Source organism: Diceros bicornis, chromosome 26 (genome assembly GCF_020826845.1).
Source record: "Diceros bicornis minor isolate mBicDic1 chromosome 26, mDicBic1.mat.cur, whole genome shotgun sequence".
NCBI lineage: Eukaryota > Metazoa > Chordata > Mammalia > Perissodactyla > Rhinocerotidae > Diceros > Diceros bicornis.
Window position 1 is genome coordinate 30,389,966 of NC_080765.1, and position 19,523 is coordinate 30,409,488.

The 19,523-nt window shown below is 36.4% G+C and overlaps 1 protein-coding gene across 1 annotated transcript in view; it reads left to right on the plus strand.

Annotated features, from left to right (window-relative positions):
• LOC131422010 (phospholipid-transporting ATPase ABCA3-like) overlaps positions 1-19,523 on the plus strand; it is a 162,918-nt gene that overhangs the window by 17,907 nt on the left and 125,488 nt on the right. The window contains exons 4-6 of the mRNA XM_058568869.1: positions 4,684-4,811; positions 6,899-7,046; positions 18,542-18,801. Of these exons, the coding sequence (XP_058424852.1) occupies positions 4,684-4,811; positions 6,899-7,046; positions 18,542-18,801 (536 nt within the window). The remainder of the gene's footprint in view (positions 1-4,683; positions 4,812-6,898; positions 7,047-18,541; positions 18,802-19,523) is intronic.

The window sequence follows — 19,523 nt, forward strand, 5'->3', positions numbered from 1 at the left end:
TGCATCAGCCCAATCGTACTGATTGCCTTTGGCTTCTCATTCCAGCTGGGTTTCAGTTCTGCCAAATGCTGCTGTGTCATCCCAGCCTGATGCATCTGCCTTCTGATGTATGGCAATAATTGAAGGAACTATACCCAGCTTCAGAGAAAAGGTTGCATGTTCAGGTGTGTGTGTCTGTGTGTGTGTGTGTGTGTGTACGTATGCACATGTGTTTAGTGCTCTGCTTGTTGGGGCTAAACAAATTAGGTATATGTTGTAATGAAAAAAGTTGGAAGTTATATTCTTTTTGAGGTTGATTTTTTAGCATATCACTCAGGAGGAGGGAGAGGCAAACAAGTTGAAGAATTTGAAGAGTTATTGAAGTAATGGACCTTGGAACCTAAGCTGGAAAGGAAATGAGGTTAAGAGAGGAAAAGACTGATGTTGGACGTCAAGTGACTGGAGTGAAAATGGCTCCTGGTGAAGACCTCTCTGAGTACGCATCATACCAGTATAGCACCAGCTTCACACATTAATATCTCTCTACAGCTGACTCTCCAAGAAAAAACAGAATAAAGAGCACACTTCTTCAGTTGTAAAATGAAGATAATAGTAGCACCTGGATTATAGGGTAGTTGTGAAGATCAAATGAATCAATATAAATAAATAAAGCAGTGCACAGTACATAGTAAGCACTCAGTAAATGTTAGCTTTTATTTTTTATTTGGAGGAAGACTGGCCCTGCACTAACATCTGTTGCCAATCTTCCTCTTTTTGTTTTTCCTCCCCAAAGCCCCAGTACATAGTTGTGTGTCATAGTCATAGAGTTGTAGCTCTTCTATATGGGACGCCACCTCAGCATGGCTTGATGAGCGATGCGTAGGTCTGCACCCAGCATCTGAACTGGTGAACCTCGGGCCACCGAAGCGGAATGTGCGAACTTAACCACTAAGCCACCAGGCTGGCCCATAAATGTTAACTTTTATTGTTATTATTATAGTAACCGCAGCTTCCTGCACTGTCACCATCCTCCTCTGCTGAGTATCACCATAAGCCCAGCCTACTAGTGAATATTTGGAAGAGTGGTAGCATCAATATCTCCAGCCTGCCTTCTGTCTCCCAAAGAATAATGCAAAACAGGAAACAGTAAATGAACAATAGAGGAGATATTTTAAGCAAGAGACAATGTCTATCTCATTTGCAAAACCTGTCCCATTAGAAACTTAGATTACTGATTTTTGGATTCATTCAAAGCAATGGAACTTACCATATTTTGCCTTCAACTAGTTGGTCCAAGGAAATCAACTCTTTCACTCCTTTATAATCTTCTCATGTAGATTTTGTACGTTTAAGCCAGCCTAGTCTATGCAGCTAGCAAGTCATAAAGGAAAACTGCAAATATTTCAGCTTCGTTGGAACCCAAGAACAGCTGGTGTTACTCTATATGATTCTTCCTTTCCGTTCCATTTCCACCCAGCTCTTAACTTTTGATGTTATATTCTATTTGCAGCTGTATTCCTGCTTTTTTTTTTTTTTAACTTAGCAGTGGATTTAGTTTTCCCAGCTTTGATCATTTGAATTCACTGAGGCCTTTGTTTCATCCTTCTCTTGACCAACTTGTGTAGGCACACCCCTAATTCTAGTCCCTGAGACCCTACTTTCAACTTTGGAATTTACATCCCAGCTGTGCCCACCCTGAGAAAGGTGCTGCATACCTGGTAATTTCCAACTTTACCTAAAGTAATGATTATGACTCCAAATTACCTCAGCACAATTTCATAGCCACCAATAATGGTGTCATATTTGGATGGCAATTGCAATAGACTTTAAACTGTCACCAGGTTTACCTAGCTTGGGAAAGTAAAGTCGATTCTCATTATTTGTGATTTTCCTACTCACTAACATGTATGTGTAACCCCAAAATCAATGCTTGCTGAGGTTTTGTGGTCATTTGCAGATGTGCAGGATAGCAGAACTTTGAGTCATCCAACACTCAGTTCCCAGCTGAGGTCAAACAAGGAGCACTCTGCCTTCGTATTTCAACTCGCATACTGTAAACAATGTCTTTTTCTTGGTATAGTTAGTGCCACGTTTTTCACATTTTTGTGTTCTTGTTTTGGTGATTTTGTTGTTTAAAATGGCCCCCAGGTATAGTGCTGAAGTGCTGTCTAGTGTTCTTACATGTTGTGATGTGCCTTTTGAAGAAAATACTTTCAAGCATGAGTTATAGTGCTGCTGGCCATGAGTTCAGTGTTAACAAATCAACAATAGATATTAAATAAGTTGTCTTTAAACAGAAACACACATAAAACAATTATATTGATCAGTTGATGAAAATATTGTGACCAGAGGCTTGCAGGAACCTAACCCTGTGGTTTCTTTAGGAGCAGTTGTTCTGTATTCACTAATGAAGTGTTTGCGGCAATGTTATAAAACATAGCTATGACGAATAATGAGAATTGACTGTTCATAATGTGTACAGCATTAACATTATCACATGCAAGTCTTGCAACAGCACAGGGGCAGCTTGAGGCTCCACCACCACACAGGGCACTTTCAGTTCAAGAGACGAGGCTGACATCAGTGTGGACCCTCTAAGGAGAGGGAGGCTACTAATTTTGTTCGCCAAAGTTTGTATTTAGTCCTGGTTAACATTCTTCTCACTCCAAATGTAGTCTCTAAATCAGAGACATCACAGCAAGCAATGTTGATAATGAGTTCCTTGTACTGCTAGCATTTTATATTTTGAACTCAGTATGTACCTAGGTACAGTGCTGCAAGAAAGTAAATTCAAAGTTATCTTATTATTAATTCCTGGGTCCAGGAAAATAGAGTTTATGCTAGCTATTAACCCTTTTTGCACAATAATAAATCTGTAGTTTTATACCAAAACTTCTCATCAGTGACAGTCTCTAAGGACAATCATGTTTGTCTGATATTATATTTGTATCACAAAATATCAAAACTATTAGCATTATGGCCTAGAAAAGCAGTATATTTTCTGTTTTTCAAAACTAATTGGGTTATCCTTGGCACCACCTCCAACCCTAATTTGAGATGCATTAATGTGCTCAGGTTTGTGCTAAAATCTTGGGCACTCCCCCAACCGTGAGTTGCCAGTATTAGCAGCAAGCCAGAGCAATCCCTGTCCTAGTATGTGCCCTGGGGTTCCTTGAAGCTGATGAATAATTTATTGTAGAAGAGCATTGGCAGCTGCGTGTATGCTGGCCATATGGAGTCACATCTGAAGCTGGGAGATGTCTGATTCTTCTAATGGTGAAAGCTATTACTCTTGTCACTGTTGCTTGTATTGACCTTGGGGGAATGGTTATATTGCTGACTAGAGGTCGTCTTTGAGGTTTGGGCATAGAAAGCAGTGGAGGATGCTGTCTCCTCTTCTAGTGCCTGCCTCAAGCACATGTCTTAGAGACATATTCTTGCAAGTTCATGATCACCTCCCAGGGCAAACGCTGGCCCAGGAACCCAAGAATCGAGGTCAGTTACGGAATTCATGACTTCATCCATCTCTTCTTCCTTTGGGCTGGGCTGTTCCTTTGTTTTATGACAATCTAAGTTTCTCCACCAAGTTTCCATATGTACAGAAAAGGCATTGTCTAGGATGGGGGCTAATTCTTTGGAGTTGAGTATTATGTTTTTCTCTTTTGTTTTTTTATAGATTTGTTTGCAGAAAATCAATGGAGTGAAAAGTAGCTGAGGGAACTGATTTTATGATAGCTTTTATGAGATTCAGAAACAGTGATACCTGGGAGCCCAGGTGACAATTGTGGCAAAGAGTCGAGGAGAGTGTGCCTTTTGAATGGGAATTTTCGGAGCACGAGCTATAGTACTTTTGGTGAAGATGTTGGTGTTCTCACAAGCTATTCCATCAACAATGGCAATAATGAGGCTTCTTATGGAAGAATCAGATCATTGGGGATTTGCTAGAGGAAAAGTTGTGCAAACAGGCCATTTACATCTTAGTAATAAAAATGCATTTAACTTCACCTTCACTTGCACCTATGGGCTATTGAAGCCTTTGGTATCCTGTTTACATCTAAAATATGTTCACTCCTGAGAAAATCTTTAGTGTGTACAGACATATAGATATTTAAATGGCTAAATATTTTGTCTTGAGAGGGTACAAATAATGCTACATTTAAAAAATTTCAATTAGGTTAAATTTAATTTAGGTTAAATTCATTGATAGATCACTTCAAATATTGAAACATAATCTCTTCAAATATTGAAACCATAAAGTGGTTTTATTCCTTAACTTCTGAGTATTTTTGGTTTCATTCCTCAACATCTGAGTATTTTTGATTCAGATGTTAGAGATTCCCGTGGTATAGGACTTTGAATAGATTGCATAAGTTAATTTTGTTCTTATTTCCCTTTAAGGTAGAAATATCAACACACAATTGGAAGCATCCTTCTTCCTTACTTTACTTCAATATGCAGTTATTATAATGATTAATTGTATTTTAAGCTTGTGATAAAACTTTTAAAACTCCTAAAGATTTGTATGCCCTCCAAATATTCATTAATTTGTTATGTGAGTTCTGAGCAACAGTGTTTTGAAATTTATAATGTTTTGATAGCATTTCATTGATGTAAAATAGTTTCCTATATTATAGATAGGAAGGGCTGTCAGACATTTTGCCTTTATGTGGTCAACTCACACATTAGATTTTTCTCTCTTTACAGTCCAAGGCTTTTCTTCAGAAAGAGATTTTGAAGATTATGTTAAGCAAGAGAATAACTCTAAAAAAGTGATGGTTGCTTTTGTTTTTGACCATGAGTTCAAAAATAGCCATGATCCCCTGCCGCTTAAGGTAAGAAAGTTTTATGTAGAAACCTCATAATTGTACTTCCAGTTTCTAGAGATTTAACGAAGTAGAGGTATCATTATTTTGTTTTATAGGTGGGGAGACTGTAACTTATCCAAGATCATACTGCTTGAACATAGTAGAGCAAGGATTTAAATCCAAATATAATTAACTTTTCAGTATCTGTACATTTATTTAGCCAGTGCTTTATGTGGATGGGAAAGAATTGAATTCACCACCTACCAGGACTTCTGTTTATAAATCGGAATCATAGGAAACATTGAGAACTAAGGATGTTACCTTTGCCACTGTATCTAATATGGCAGCTGTCTCCAGCTCTGCACATGATGGTGAAGTAAATGCACATTTCCTAGGTCAAAAGACATGTGCTGGGAGGCGGCCTGGTGGCACAAGTGGTTAAGTGCGGGCGCTCCGCTGCGGTGGCCCAGGGTTTGCCGGTTCGGATCCCGGGCGCGCACCACCACACCGCTTGTCAAGCCATGCTGTGGCCGCGTCCCATATAAAGTGGAGGAAGATGGGCATGGATGTTAGCCCAGGGCCAGTCTTCCTCAGCAAAAAGAGGAGGATTGGCAGATGTTAGCTCAGGGCCGATCTTCCTCACAAAAAAAAAAAGTGCTAAAGCAGATTGCATCTTCATCAGCGTGGAACACAACATGAAAACCTTCCTTTTTCTTTTGAGTGAATTTCATAATTTATCTCCTATATGTAAATATAGAAGATAATGCTAAGGCTTAGCCAGGCTGAGTCAGAATTAAGACATATGCAGACACTGAGGAAGATTCTGGTAACAGCTCCCAAGAAGGAGAGACAAGGACAGTGCTTTGAACTTGGTGTCTCTGGTGTTGAGGAAAATAAGCAAAGTAGGGTATAGATGTATGCATGGAGCCTAAATTCTTCATTTAAGATATAGATGGTTGTCAATGGAATCAAAAAGTCGAGAAAACCACTGTATTATAAGTAGGGTTATAGATATCTTTTCATTCTAGCCCATCACTCCCTCACTCTTTTCATATATGTCAACTTCCCTCAGGATACTGACTCCATGTAAGCTGGTGTTACTATGGGCTTGACAGTGTATAGAGAGCCTGGTCAAAATGTTTTTGGTGTAGTTTCAAACCTCACCTCTGCTGCCTTGTATAATCTCCCTTACCCTGCCCCTCTCACTTGGCTTACTCTTACCTATCCTTAAGATTGCTACTGTGACTTGGTCTACAGTGTCTCTCCTAACCACCTCTCTCCTTTCCTCCCTCGTACTCCCATAAATACTCTATGCACCTCTCTATCATTGAATTTACTATAATGTAAATATATATGTTTCCTCAACTAGAAATTTGAGCTCCTTGAGGAACAGGGGCTAGGTCTTAATCATTAAACACGTAATAGGTGCCTAAACCGCCTCTCTTGATTAAGTGAATGTATGAATATTTACCCAGGCTTCTGACATCTGCCTGCCCCTCCTGATCTTACTGAGTTCTCTAGTCTGACCCTTCTGACTTTTGGCAACTGTTGGACCATTTGCTGTCTTGTAAAGCTACTTGGGCCCAGCATGATCTACCTTGAAGTTTACTCAGTGCTCTAGAATTAGTATTGTCTTTTCATTTAATAAATTATATAACATCCACATTTAATTTTATCACATTCCTCTCCTGTCCTCATATTGGATTCTTTTGTATGTTGCAATCACTTTTAGGAGAGGAAGAGATTTTCCTCCCAGAATACTTGGCTGACATGATGGGAAGAGAAATTAATAACACCTTTGGTTTATTTCACTTCAGTATGCATGCCAGCTGCTTGTTTAGGGAAAAATACATTCACAGTGGTGTGCAAGTTGCCACTTTGTTTTCTTACCGCAAACCCACTGTAGCCTTACAACAAGTTTGCTCTCCCCTAATCCATGAGATTTAGGAATCCGTGAGATTCTGAATCTTGTGTTCAGAATCCACTGTGGTGCTCATCAGTCTGCCTCAAAATGACATATTTGCAACTGTACTTTAACTTCCTTTTGTTTCTCATTCTTGCTTAATTATTTGTTTTGTTTATAGATATTGTTTGTTTCTTATTGTTCCTTGTAGGTCAAATATTATCTACGTTTTAGTAGTTTTCAGAGGAACAAGTATGTGGGCTTTTTTCGACCCAGAGGCTGGGAAACAGGTACCCTCTTTCCAACTGTTCCTTCTGTGGGACCCAGAAATGAACATAATTCAAATGGGGGAAGTCCTGGTAAGCAGTTCTTTAACCATAGTTATTGTAATATCCTAGTTGTATAGTAAGAGCCATCACATACTTATACTTATATTTCTTAAAACTTGTAATGAAATTGTTTATTTTTAATTTACTATATTGGTAATTTTTTCGTTTAACATTTTCAGTGTCTAAAAACCCTTAGAAAAAAGCCTATACGTTGGAACGATGTATTTTTGTCTTTTTCTGATCATTATCATTGTATATCCTTATATTTTCATGTAGATTTACTTGTGAAGTTTTGATTTTAATGACTTAATGGACACATTTCCAGGTACTGACACAGACTACTGACTAATTATAACTGTATCTTATTCTGTTGGGTTAATGAACAGTTTTTAATATAGCTACAGTAATTTAAAATTTATTATACAAACTACCATTAAAAAGTCTTTAATGTGGGGCTTTGCTTTTACCAACAGTAATGCAGATTTACCTTGAGGAAACTGTTCAGCAAGAGAAACAAGCTATGGCCAATTTAGCATAATTCTTAAAAATTTGAAATAACTTACATCTTAAATATGGAAATGAATAACAAAAGTATAAAATATAATTTGACAGAACATTATGAGTCTTTAAAAATAGTCATCATTAAATCTGAAAAATCAAAGTTCAGAATTGTATTTTAAAATTATAGCTCTGTAAACTGCATATTTATCAGCACATAACTGGGATAGATATCCAAATATGAAAATAGGTGCTATGTTAGGATGGTGGGATTGTGTTGCGTGTTATTGTTGTTTTCTTTAAAAAATATTTCAAACATTATTTTCCAGTCATAAAATTTAAAAGAGAATCTTAGGTCTTTTCCACATTACGTCACTGCATTATGAACTTAGCCTGGGGTATTACTTTATAAAGGTTAGACTGGTGAAAAACTTAGAAAGCTGGATGATGCTAAGAGTTGCCAGGGATGTGAGTATATAGAAACCCAAATGCATTGCTGGAGGGAGGGTACATAAACTGATGAGGCCATTCTGAGAACAGCAATTCCGGCAATGGTGGCTGTCCTAGTCCGCTTGGGCTGCTATAACAAAATACCACAGATTGGGTAGTTTATAAACAACAAAAATTTATTTCTCAAAGCTCTGGAGGCTGGGAAGTCCAAGTTCAAGGTGCCAGCATGGTCATGTTCTGGTGAGGTCCCTCTTCCTGGTTCATAGCCTGTGCCTTCTCACTGTGCCCTCACGTGGTGGAAGGGGCTATAAATCACTTTGGAGAGATACTTAGTCGCTACAATAATACATATTCCTTTTCAGTGCACATAGTCACAACACATTCATAAGACCATAAGTGACCATAAAACAAATAGTAAATTAAAAATGATATTCTAGAGTGTTTTTTATTGGACTACAATGGAATTAAATTAGAAATTATAACAAAAAGCTATATAGAAAATCCCCAACTATTTGGAAATTTGGAAAGATACTGCTAAATAATCTATCAATATGAAATTGTAAAGCAACTCCAAGAAGAATCCCAAATTTAATGATAATAAAACACAAAGACCAAAAATTTGTGGGTTGCAGCAAAAGTAATGCTTTGACAAAAAAATTTAGCTTTAAATGCGTTAGAAAGAAATGCTTCCATAATAAGAAGGAAGAAAATGAAGAGCAAATTAAACCCAATGAAAGTAGAAGAAAGAATATGATAAAAATATGAGTGGAAATGAATGACATAGAGAAGGGATGAAAAATAAAGTAAATAGTCAAAGCTAAAAAATGGTTCTTTGAAAAGCCAATAAAATTGATGAACTCCCAGCGAGAGGTAACAACCACAAAAAAGATAGAAAATGTAAATTACCAGTATCAAGAATGAAAGGGAGAATATATAACTACTGATTCTATGTAAATTGAAATAGATAATAAAGATGTATTCTTAATAATAAATATATTGCATGTAAATATAATGTAAATATATAATATTATAAATATATGCAATTTATAAGTATATAAATTAAATATATATGATTACATATATAAATAGAATATTTATATTATAAATGTATAATATGAATATATGGAGTATAATTTATATTATAAATATAAATATATAAATGTAAATATAATAGACATATGTATATTCTTTATTAATAAAGAATTTTATATCATTATTTACAACTTGTGACATAATTACCATGAATAAAACACAACATATAAAATTCACATAAGAAGAAATATGAAATGTTAATTGCCCTATATCTGCAATATTATTGACTGTATAATTAAAAATATTCCCCCCAAAATATGAGGAGGCCCAAGTTGTATCACTGGTGAATTCTGTCAAACACTTAAGAAGTTCGCACACAAATTCAGAGACAAGAGGAACAGGGAAAACCTCCCAAATTGCTTTAGGAGATAATCATAACCTTAATACAAACTCACGGGATCTTAAAAGAAGAATTGTAGATCAATATCTATCATTAACATAGAAATAAAAATATTTAACAAATACTAGAAATTGTATTCAGCAATATATAAAAACAATAACATAATGACTAGTAAGCTCTATCCCAGGAAATCAAGGTTGGTTTTAAATTTGAAGAAATCAATGATGTTTAATACACTTACAGAATAAAATGTAAAGATGATATAGGCAATGACATTTTTACAGAAGTAGAATAAAGAATCCTAAAATTTGTATGGAACAACAAAAGACCCAAAATAGCCAAAGGAATCCTGAGAAAAAAGAACAAAGCTGGAGGTATCACACTCCCGGCTTTGAAAATATACTACAAAGCTATAGTAATCAAAACAGCATGGTACTGGTACAAAAACAGACACAAAGATCAATGGAACAGAATCAAGAGCCGAGAAATAAACGCACACATCTACGGACAACTAATTTTCAACAAGGGAGCCAAGAACATACAATAGAGAAAGGAAAATCTCTTCAATAAATGATGTTGGGAAAATGGGAGAGCCACATGCAAAAGAATGAAAGTAGACTGTTATCTTACACCATACACAAAAATTAACTCAAAGTGGATTAAAGACTTGAATGTAAGACCTGAAACCATAAAACTCTTAGAAGAAAATATAGGCAGTACGCTCTTTGACATCGGTCTTAGCAGCATCTTTTCGAATATCATGTCTCACCAGGCAAGGGAAACAAAAGAAAAAATAAACAAATGGGACTATATCAAACTACGTCATAAGCTTCTGCAAAGCAAAGGAAACCATCAACAAAATGAAAAGACAACCTAACAATTGGGAGAAGATATTTGCAAACCATATATCTGATAAGGGGTTAATATCCAAAATATATAAAGAACTCATACAACTCAACAACAAAAAAACTAACAACCCAATTAAAAAATGGGCAAAAGATCTGAACATTTTTCCAAAGAAGATATACAGATGGCCAACAGGCACATGAAAAGATGTTCAACATCATTAACTATCAGGGAAATGCAAATCAAAACTACAATGAGATACCATCTCATGCCTATCAGAATGGCTATAATTAACATGACAAGAAATAACGAGTGTTGGAGAGGATGTGGAGAAAAGAGAACTCTCATACACTGCTGGTGGGAGTGCAAACTGGTGCAGCCACTATGGAAAACAGTATGGAGATTCCTCAAAAAGTTAAGAATAGAACTACCATACACACAGCTATTGCGCTGCTGGGTATTTATACAAAGAACATGAAAACACGAATGCATGAAGATATATGCACCCTTATGTTCGTTGTGGCATTATTCACAATAGCCAAAACTTTGAAGCAACTTAGGTGCCCATCAAGGGACGGATGGATAAAGAAGATGTGGTATACATACACAATGGAATACTACTCAGCCATAAAATAGATGAAATCTTGCCATTTGTGACAACACGGATGGACCTTGAGGGTATTATGCTAAGTGAAATGTCAGAGGGAGAAAGTCAAATACTGTATGATCTCACTCATAAATAGAAGGTAAAAACACAACAAACAAACACATGGAGACAGAGATTGGATTGGTTGTTACCAGAGGAGAAGGGAGGTGGGATGGGGGTAAAAGGGGAGATTAGGCACATGTGTATTGTGATGGATGTTAATTAGTCTTTGGGTGGTGAACTTGATGTAATATGCACAGAAATCGAAATATGAGGTACACCTGAAATTTATATAATGTTATAAACCAATGTTACGTCAATTAAAAAAAAGAAAAAGAAAATTTATAGACTGCTCTTATTCATGAACGTAGATGCAGAAAACAACCTGGAAAAAAAAAGATAATTTAGGCATCTTAATAGATGGTTAACAAGCATTTTACACTCAGTCATGATGAAAAAAAATGGCAAACATCTTGTTTCATCTTGGAAATGTAGAGAGCTGAAAGGAGCATCAGTACTATGCGTGCAGCAAATAGAAGCTGGGAAAACTGGTCCCCACAGGAAAGATTAGGGAGAATCTTGAGAAAGGCTCCCCATGTTGCTGGCTAGAGTAGAGGAATAGCAGCTAGTGCTGAAACTCTGCCCATCTTCACTATTCCCCGACCAGAACCAAAATCTTGATCTGCCAGGAGAAGGGCAAAAGAAAAAAGTTATCTTAAGGCACTTATGGAAAACCATTGCGTCTGGGGAAAGGAACTAGAAAAAAAATAAAAAGTTCTACACTTGAGAGAGAGGATGAAAAGTGTGCTAGGCCTACAAGTATAGCCAGAGGAGAGGCAGGAGGACTTGTAAAGACTGTACTCATGAGACCCAGTTTCACTGCCAAGCCTAAGACTGAGATTAGTCAGTACACCAGAGAGTACCGCTTTCCCTGTCCGTCAACACCACACTAACAATTGTGAGATGAAAATTACAGTGGAATATAGCTGGGAGAGCTGCAAGATACAGGTTCTCTCTGAGGAGCAGCATAGAGTGAAGACCTAAAGCCAAGAGAGGAGCAGAATTGGCAAACCTGACAAATTACCCCAAACCCTGAACATTAAGTATCACTGGGGGAATTTGAAGCCAGAAGTGATGCACTGAGGGTTACTCTGACAACAGCAAACTTCAAACTCCAGCCCCAATCCTGACTGGATTAACACAAACTCCCATACTACAGTACTGGCATAAGGAAAAGCATGTTTATCTCTAAATGTTTACTTCCCTGTCTACTATATTATACCACATGTCTGACTCTCAACAAAAAATTATGAGGCATATAAAAAGGTAAGAAAAAACACAATCTGAAAATATAAAGCTATCATCAGACCGAGACTCAGATATGACACAGAACTTGGAACTATCAAGTAGGGAATCTAAAATAACTTTGATTAATATGTTAAAATCTCTAATGGAAAAGGTAAACAACACGCCAGATCAGACGGGCAATTTCAGCAGAGCGGTGAAAACTATAAGAATCAAAAGGAAATGCTAGAAGTGGGGAAAAAAAAGTAACAAAGATGAACAATGTTTAATGGCTCATCAATAGACTCAAAATGGCCAAGGAGAAAAATTAGTGAGCAGGAAGATAGGTCAAATGAAATAATAAAAGAATAGCATATCCAAGAGCTCTGGGACAATATCTAGTGGTTGAAGGCTTTTACTTCTGGGAAGATGGTGTAAGCTTACTTTCCCCTATTTGTATCACTCAGTATAATATAAACCCTGGACAGTATATATAAAACAATCATAGGAAGACTCTAAAAAGTGGAAAGAAGAAGCCAGATCAGCTGAGACCTCTGGACCCAAGGAACATTATGGTGATAAATTCCCTGGATTTCCTCTTTGCTTCTTTTTTTTTTTTTTTTTAACTTCTAAGCTGCCAATGCTTTATTCATAAAACTTCATAAATATTTTTAATTAAAAACAAATTTTCTGGGTGATATAAAAAGAGGAAACTTGAAACATTCACAATTATAATATTTATCAAAAGCCAATCTTTTCTCTTTTCATTATTTATATATCGTTGAATTTCTTCAGTGAAATTCTATTCATTTTTGTAGTTCAGGTTTATTAATTGTTAATGTAACAGAACCCCAAATTTAAATATCCCCAACCCACTCTTTATACATTTTCTTTTGTTGTGCATCTTTATTTCTACTCATTGGAGAGGATTTTCTTTCTAAGGCTTGGATGCACTATTTTATGTCAAATAATTCCTGAAAAACCCAACTTATTTCTGTGTTCTTGTATTCAGTGTTCTCTGTCACGCATGTTCTGATTGACCTACCCTCTTTCTACTTCCAATCCAATCCAATCCTCCTCTTTTTTGCTGAGGAAGACTGGCCCTGGCCTAACATCTGTGCCCATCTTCCTCCACTTTATATGGAACGCCACCACAGCGTGGCTTGCCAAGTGGTGCATCGGTGCGCGCCCGGGATCTGAATCGGCGAAGCCCAGGCCACAGCAGCAGAGCGCGTGCACTTAACTGCTTGTGCCACCAGGTTGGCCCCTCCAATTCTTTCATTTAATAGAAAAAACCTCTTTGCTTCTTATATCCAAGACTTGAAGCTGAAGAAGCCAGCAACCCAGTAATGTCAACAAGTGCAGACAAGAAATCCCAACAGAAGCCTGCAAAGGGCCAGGAAAGTGGCAGCCAGCAAGACAAAAAACTTTTAAACATCAACTACTCTACTCCAGCCAAATATGACAGAAAAAACCATCAACCCATCGCTACCCATGGCAGCAAAAGACAAATGGAGAGCCTAGACTTCTACTTTTGTGAAACTGTAACAAAATGCCCCAACAACTCCACCTGTCAGAGAAGGCCAATTGGGGAGGTGGGACATTCAACCCTACTGGCTTCTAATAAGCCTCCTCCACCTCAGTGTTAGTGGGGAGTTAAGACTTCCACTCCTACCTGGCAGTAATGAAGTGCTCTTCTCCCTTCTCACTGAGTGGAGTCAGTGGAGACATAGTGGAAAGTCAGGACATTCACCATTGCCAAGCAGTAATGAGGGCACCCCCATTATGGTGTCAGTGAGACCAAATGGGGAGCTAGGACCCCCTCCCTGACCCAGTAGTAACAAGGAGACCTCTATCTTGGGCATCCCTGGAGGCCAAGTAGGGAACCTCAACTTCTACTTCCATCTGGTAGTAATGAGGGAGCACCCCCCATTCTGTGGTGGAGCCATGTCAGAGAAATCCAGCTAAAACGGAAGGTTTAAATAAAATCCACGGCCTGGTGGCGTAGCGACTAAGTTCGCATGCTCCACTTCAGCAGCCTGGGTTTTGCAGGTTCAGATCCTGGGTGTGGACCTACGCACCACTTATTGAGCCATGCTGTGGCAGGCGTCCCACGTGTAAAGGATAGGAAGATGGGCACGTTAGCTGACGGCCAAGCTTCCTCAGCAAAAATAGGAGGATTGGCAACAGATGTTAGCTTAGGGCTAATCTTCCTCACCAAAAAATAAATAATAAGATCCAGATTTTCAAAACATAGTATTAAAAGGTCCAGGTTTCAGTTGAAAATTCCTCATCGTAACAAGAACCAGGAAAATCTCAAACTAAATGAAAGAAGACAATCAATAGATGCTGTATTAGTTTCCTATGGCTGTCAAAACAAATTACCACAAACTGGGTGGCTCAAAACAATAGAAATTCATTCTCTCATAGTTCTAGAGGCCAGAAGTCTGAAATCAAGATGTTGGCACAGCCAAACACCTTCTGAAAGCTGTATGAGAGAATTCTTTCTTACCTCTTCCAGCTTCTGATAGCTCCAGGCATTTCTCAGCTTGTGGATGCATAACTCCACTCTATGCCTCCATCTTCACGTGGTCTTTTCCTCTCTGTCTTCTCCCCTTCTGTCTCTTTTAAGGACACTTGTCATTGGATTTAGAGCCTATCCAGATAATTCTGGTTCATGTTATTTTGAGATCCTTAATTATGTCTGCAAGGACTGTTTTTCCAAATAAAGTCACATTCACAGGCACTGAGGGTTAGGATGTGTACATATCTTTTGAAGAGCCACCACTCAACCCACTATATATGTTAATATCAAGATGACAGAGATATTATAATTATCTGGCAAAGATTTTAAAACAGCCATGATAGAATGCTTCAATGAACAATTACGAACACACTTGAAAAAAAGAGAAAGCCTCAGCAAATGAATAGAAAATCTTAGCAAACAAATGAATAGAAAATCTTAGCAAAGAAATGGAAGATATAAAGAAGAATCAAATGGAAATATTAGAACTGAAAAATATAATAACTGAAATAAAAAGCTCAATGAGTGGGCTCAAAAACAAAATGGAGGGGAAGATGAAAGAACCACTTATTGAAAGAGAGAACAATAGAAATTACCACAAACTGAACAACAGAGTAAAAGTAGATTGAAAAAAAAAAATGGAACAGAGCCTCAGGGTGCTGCAGAACTATAGTGAAAGATCTAACACTTGTGTCATCAAAGTCCAGGAAGGATGACTTGGATGAAGCTTGAGGGCATCATGCTACATGAAATAAGTCAGAGAAAGACAAATACTGCATGATACCACTTATATGTGGAATCTATAAAAGCCAAACTCAGAGAAACTGAGAGTAGAGTGATGGTTACCAGGGACTGAGAGGTGGGGAAAATGGGGAGATATTGGTCAAAGGGTACAAATTTCCAATATAAGATTACAAGTTCTGGGGATCTAATGTACAGCATGGTGTTTATAGCTAATAATACTGTATTATATACTTGAAAGTTCCAAAGAGAGTAGATATTAAATGTTGTCACCACAAAAAAGAAATTTCAATTACGTAATGGAGTGGAAGTGTTAGCTAATGCTATGATGGTAATCTTTTGCAATATATAAGTGTATCAAATCAACACGTTGTACACCTTAAACTTACACAATGATATATGTCAATTATATCTCAATAAAACTGGAAAAAAATAACAACACTGATTATAACCCCAAGAGTAAAATAAATCTCAGTGATTCCATATTGATATAAACAAATGATTGAATAAATAAATGGATGGGAATGGACAAATGTTACTTATAGAAGAATTCCAAATAATATAGGTAGATACTCCTCCCTTCAGAAGATGTAGCTTAATTCCCCTCCTCATTAAGTGGGCAACACATAATGACGTTCTTCCAAAGAATAGATCATAGAAAGGGGAAAATAGTAAGTTAACAATAGAGAAACTGGCAAACACCACTTTAATCAAGTCTAGTGATGTCATGTTGAAATCAAATATTCCCTGATAAAATTTGATGAAGAAGGCACTTCACTTCTGTGGTATCCTTCCCCAAAACTCAAAACTCCAGTTTTGAAAAAACATCAGACTAACCCAATTTGTGGAACATTCTCCAAAATACCTGACCAGTATTCTTTAAAACTCTCAAGGTCATGAAAAACAAGGAAAGAATGATAAACTTTCACAGATCAGAGGAGACTATGGAGACATGACAACTAAATGAAATATAGTATCCTGGATGGGATCCTGGAACAGAAAAAAAATGACTTTGGGGGGAAAACTGGTGAAATCCAAATAAATTCTGTATAAATTAGAAATTGTATTGTGCCAATGTTAATTTCTTAGTTTTGACAAATGTACCATGGTAATGTAAGATGTAATATTAGGGAAGCTGGGTGCAGGGTATACAGCAATATTTCCCAATCTTTTCTTCATTGTTGCCCTTCTAGGGAACCTTTTTAGATATTTTTTCCCCCTAATTGCTCCCCTCATGAAATTTTAATACTGCAGATATACTGTAGATCTGCTTTATGTACTACTGCCCGCTTGAGGTGGTATAACCCCCTGTTGAGAATGCATGGTCTATAGGACTCTCTGTACTAAATTTCCAACTTTGCTCTAAGATTAGTTTCTTTTTTCCAAAATAAAAAAGTATATTTAAAAAACTCTCCAAACCAAAGTAACAACAAAATGAATTTTCTCAATTTGATAAAATACATGTGTGAGAAATTTGTAGCTTACTAGTGAAATAGTCAACATTTCCACCCTAATATCAGGAATAAGCAAAGATGTTCACTCTTATCAATTCTGTTCAGCATATTACTGGAAGTCCTAGCCTGTACCAGAAAAAGAAAATGAAATAAAAGGCATAAATTTTAGAAAGGAAAGAGTGAAATTATCTTTATTGGCAGTTGACAGAATCATGTATACAGATAATTATGAAGAAATTAACAAAAAATTACTACAAATAATGTTAATTTAGTAAAATTCCAAGATACAAAGACAGTACAAAAATAAATTATAAATCTACACCAAAACAACAAAACATTTCTGAGAGAAAATTTTAAAACACCTAAACAAATGATGAGATATCTTAATCTCATTGATTGGATGATTCAAAATTGTTAGGCTGTAAATTCTCCCCAAATTGATCTATTGAGTGAATACAGTCACAGTGAAAATTCCAGCAGGATTTTTTGAAGAAATTGGCAAACTTATTCTAAAATTTATATGGAAATGAAAAGAGTCTGGATTAAGTAAAATAATCTTGAAAAGGAATAACAATGTTGGAGAACATTCAAGACTTACTGTAAATCTACAGTTATTAAGACATTGCCATATAGGTATAATGATGAACAAATAGACCAATAGAAAGAATGAGGTGTCTGGAAATAGACTCATATACATAGTTACCTGATTTTCCAGGAAGATGCCAGTGCAATTCACTGAGGAGAGGAAATCTTTTGAACAAATTGTGATGGAATAACTTGGTATCCATATGGAAAGAATGAATCTTGATCACTAACTCCTACCTACACAAAATTAGTTAATTCAAGATGATCATAAATCTAAATGTAAAAGCTAACATCATAAAGCTTCTATAACAAAATTCATGAGAGTATCCTCATGACTTTGAGGTAGGCAATGATTTATTAGGACACAAAAAGAATTTACTATAAAAGAAAAAATTGATAAATTGAACTTTATTAAAATTAAATACTTCTCATGAAAGACACTATTAAAAATACAAAGGCACGATTCAGAGGGGAGAAAATATGACAAGATTCACATTCAGAATATATAAAGGGCTTGTATAGATTAATAGAAAAATCAATTTTTAGATGTCATAGCAATGCCAAATTTCTATAAAAGTGTTTAAGTGTTTGCTCTTAATTTCTACACTAAACTCATGTACCAGTGAGAAGCTATTTGCACGCTAGCACAGATGCAAGGACCACACTGGGTAGCACTACCTGAGAGGACATCAGCTTATATAACACTCAGTATGAGCTTCATTAAATTTTTCAAATGTCAGGGGTACAGAATCAGAGTCTTTACCTATCCAATAATTAATTCAATTCTCGTTACGTTGACTGAAATTGCAGAAAGCAGCTCTATAATTTCACTTAATATCTTACTTCTGGGAAGCTGGAAATTAGGATCCTTTTAAAAAGTATTTATTATGTATTCATGTGGGGAAACCATGATAGCTGCTCGCCGAAATTTAGACTATGAGAAGGACTTCAGTACAACAATTAACTTTGTTGTTTGTCTTTGAAATACTTTAATTACCTTTTTCTTTGTTCAGCTCAGCTATTTCTTGTCCTATTGTACTTAGCAATCCTTGTTTTCTCATTTAGGGTACATCACTGAAGGGTTCCTGGTCATGCAACATGCCTTGGATAAGGCCATCATGAAATATCATAACCACATAGCTGCACAAAAGCTGTTCAAAGATGTCTCCGTTTTTGTTCAGAGATTTCCATACCCAATATATTATCATGATTACTTCTTTACCTTTTTTAATGTTTTCATCCCTTTAGTAATCTTATTTATCTTTTCTATGAATCATCTTATCCTCATTCAGTCTGTTGTGTGGGAAAAGGAAAATCGATTGAAGGTAACTCCACTTTTCTTGTAGTATATATAGCTTCTCTAGAAAACGTTGGGTCTGTAGGGCAAAGTTTTGTGGAGGGTTGGATTCTTTCTACCTACTCAGCACTGGTGGATTACATTTCAGTAGCAGCCAACAAGTGAGCACTTACATCTCTTGGCAGTTTTCTAAAATGTTGTTTTTACTGGAATTCTTGGTTTGGTTTTTGGTTTTATTTCTATAAGACTACTTCACAAGAATATTACAGATAGAATTTAAATGTCAGATGCCCTAAAATCTCTCTGGAATAAGGTGAGCTACAAAGAAATAATCAATTGGGTTTGTGGAATTATGTCTAAATAAATTTAAACACAATTCAATTCCAGGGTTCTATAATTTTGTGAGTATTTTTTCCAATTTCTATCTGAATTTTTTTTTCTAAATGACCTCTTATAGTCCCCCTCTAGAATTGTGTCTTGGTAGAGAGCATGTTGTGTTATGGCCAGAGGCTCTGTAGTTCAAAATCCAGTCTTCATCCATTTAACCAATGATTTATTCAATATTTATTTATTTATTACCTACTTTGTTTCAAAGACTCTGATAAATCATAGGTTTGAATCCTATGTCTGTTACTTATTGACTCTGTGATATGTTGTATTACTTTTCTAGCTTATTTTCTCAGATGGAAATTGAGTATAATAATACCTAATTTGCAGGGCTGTCATGATATTAACCAAGATTTTATGTGA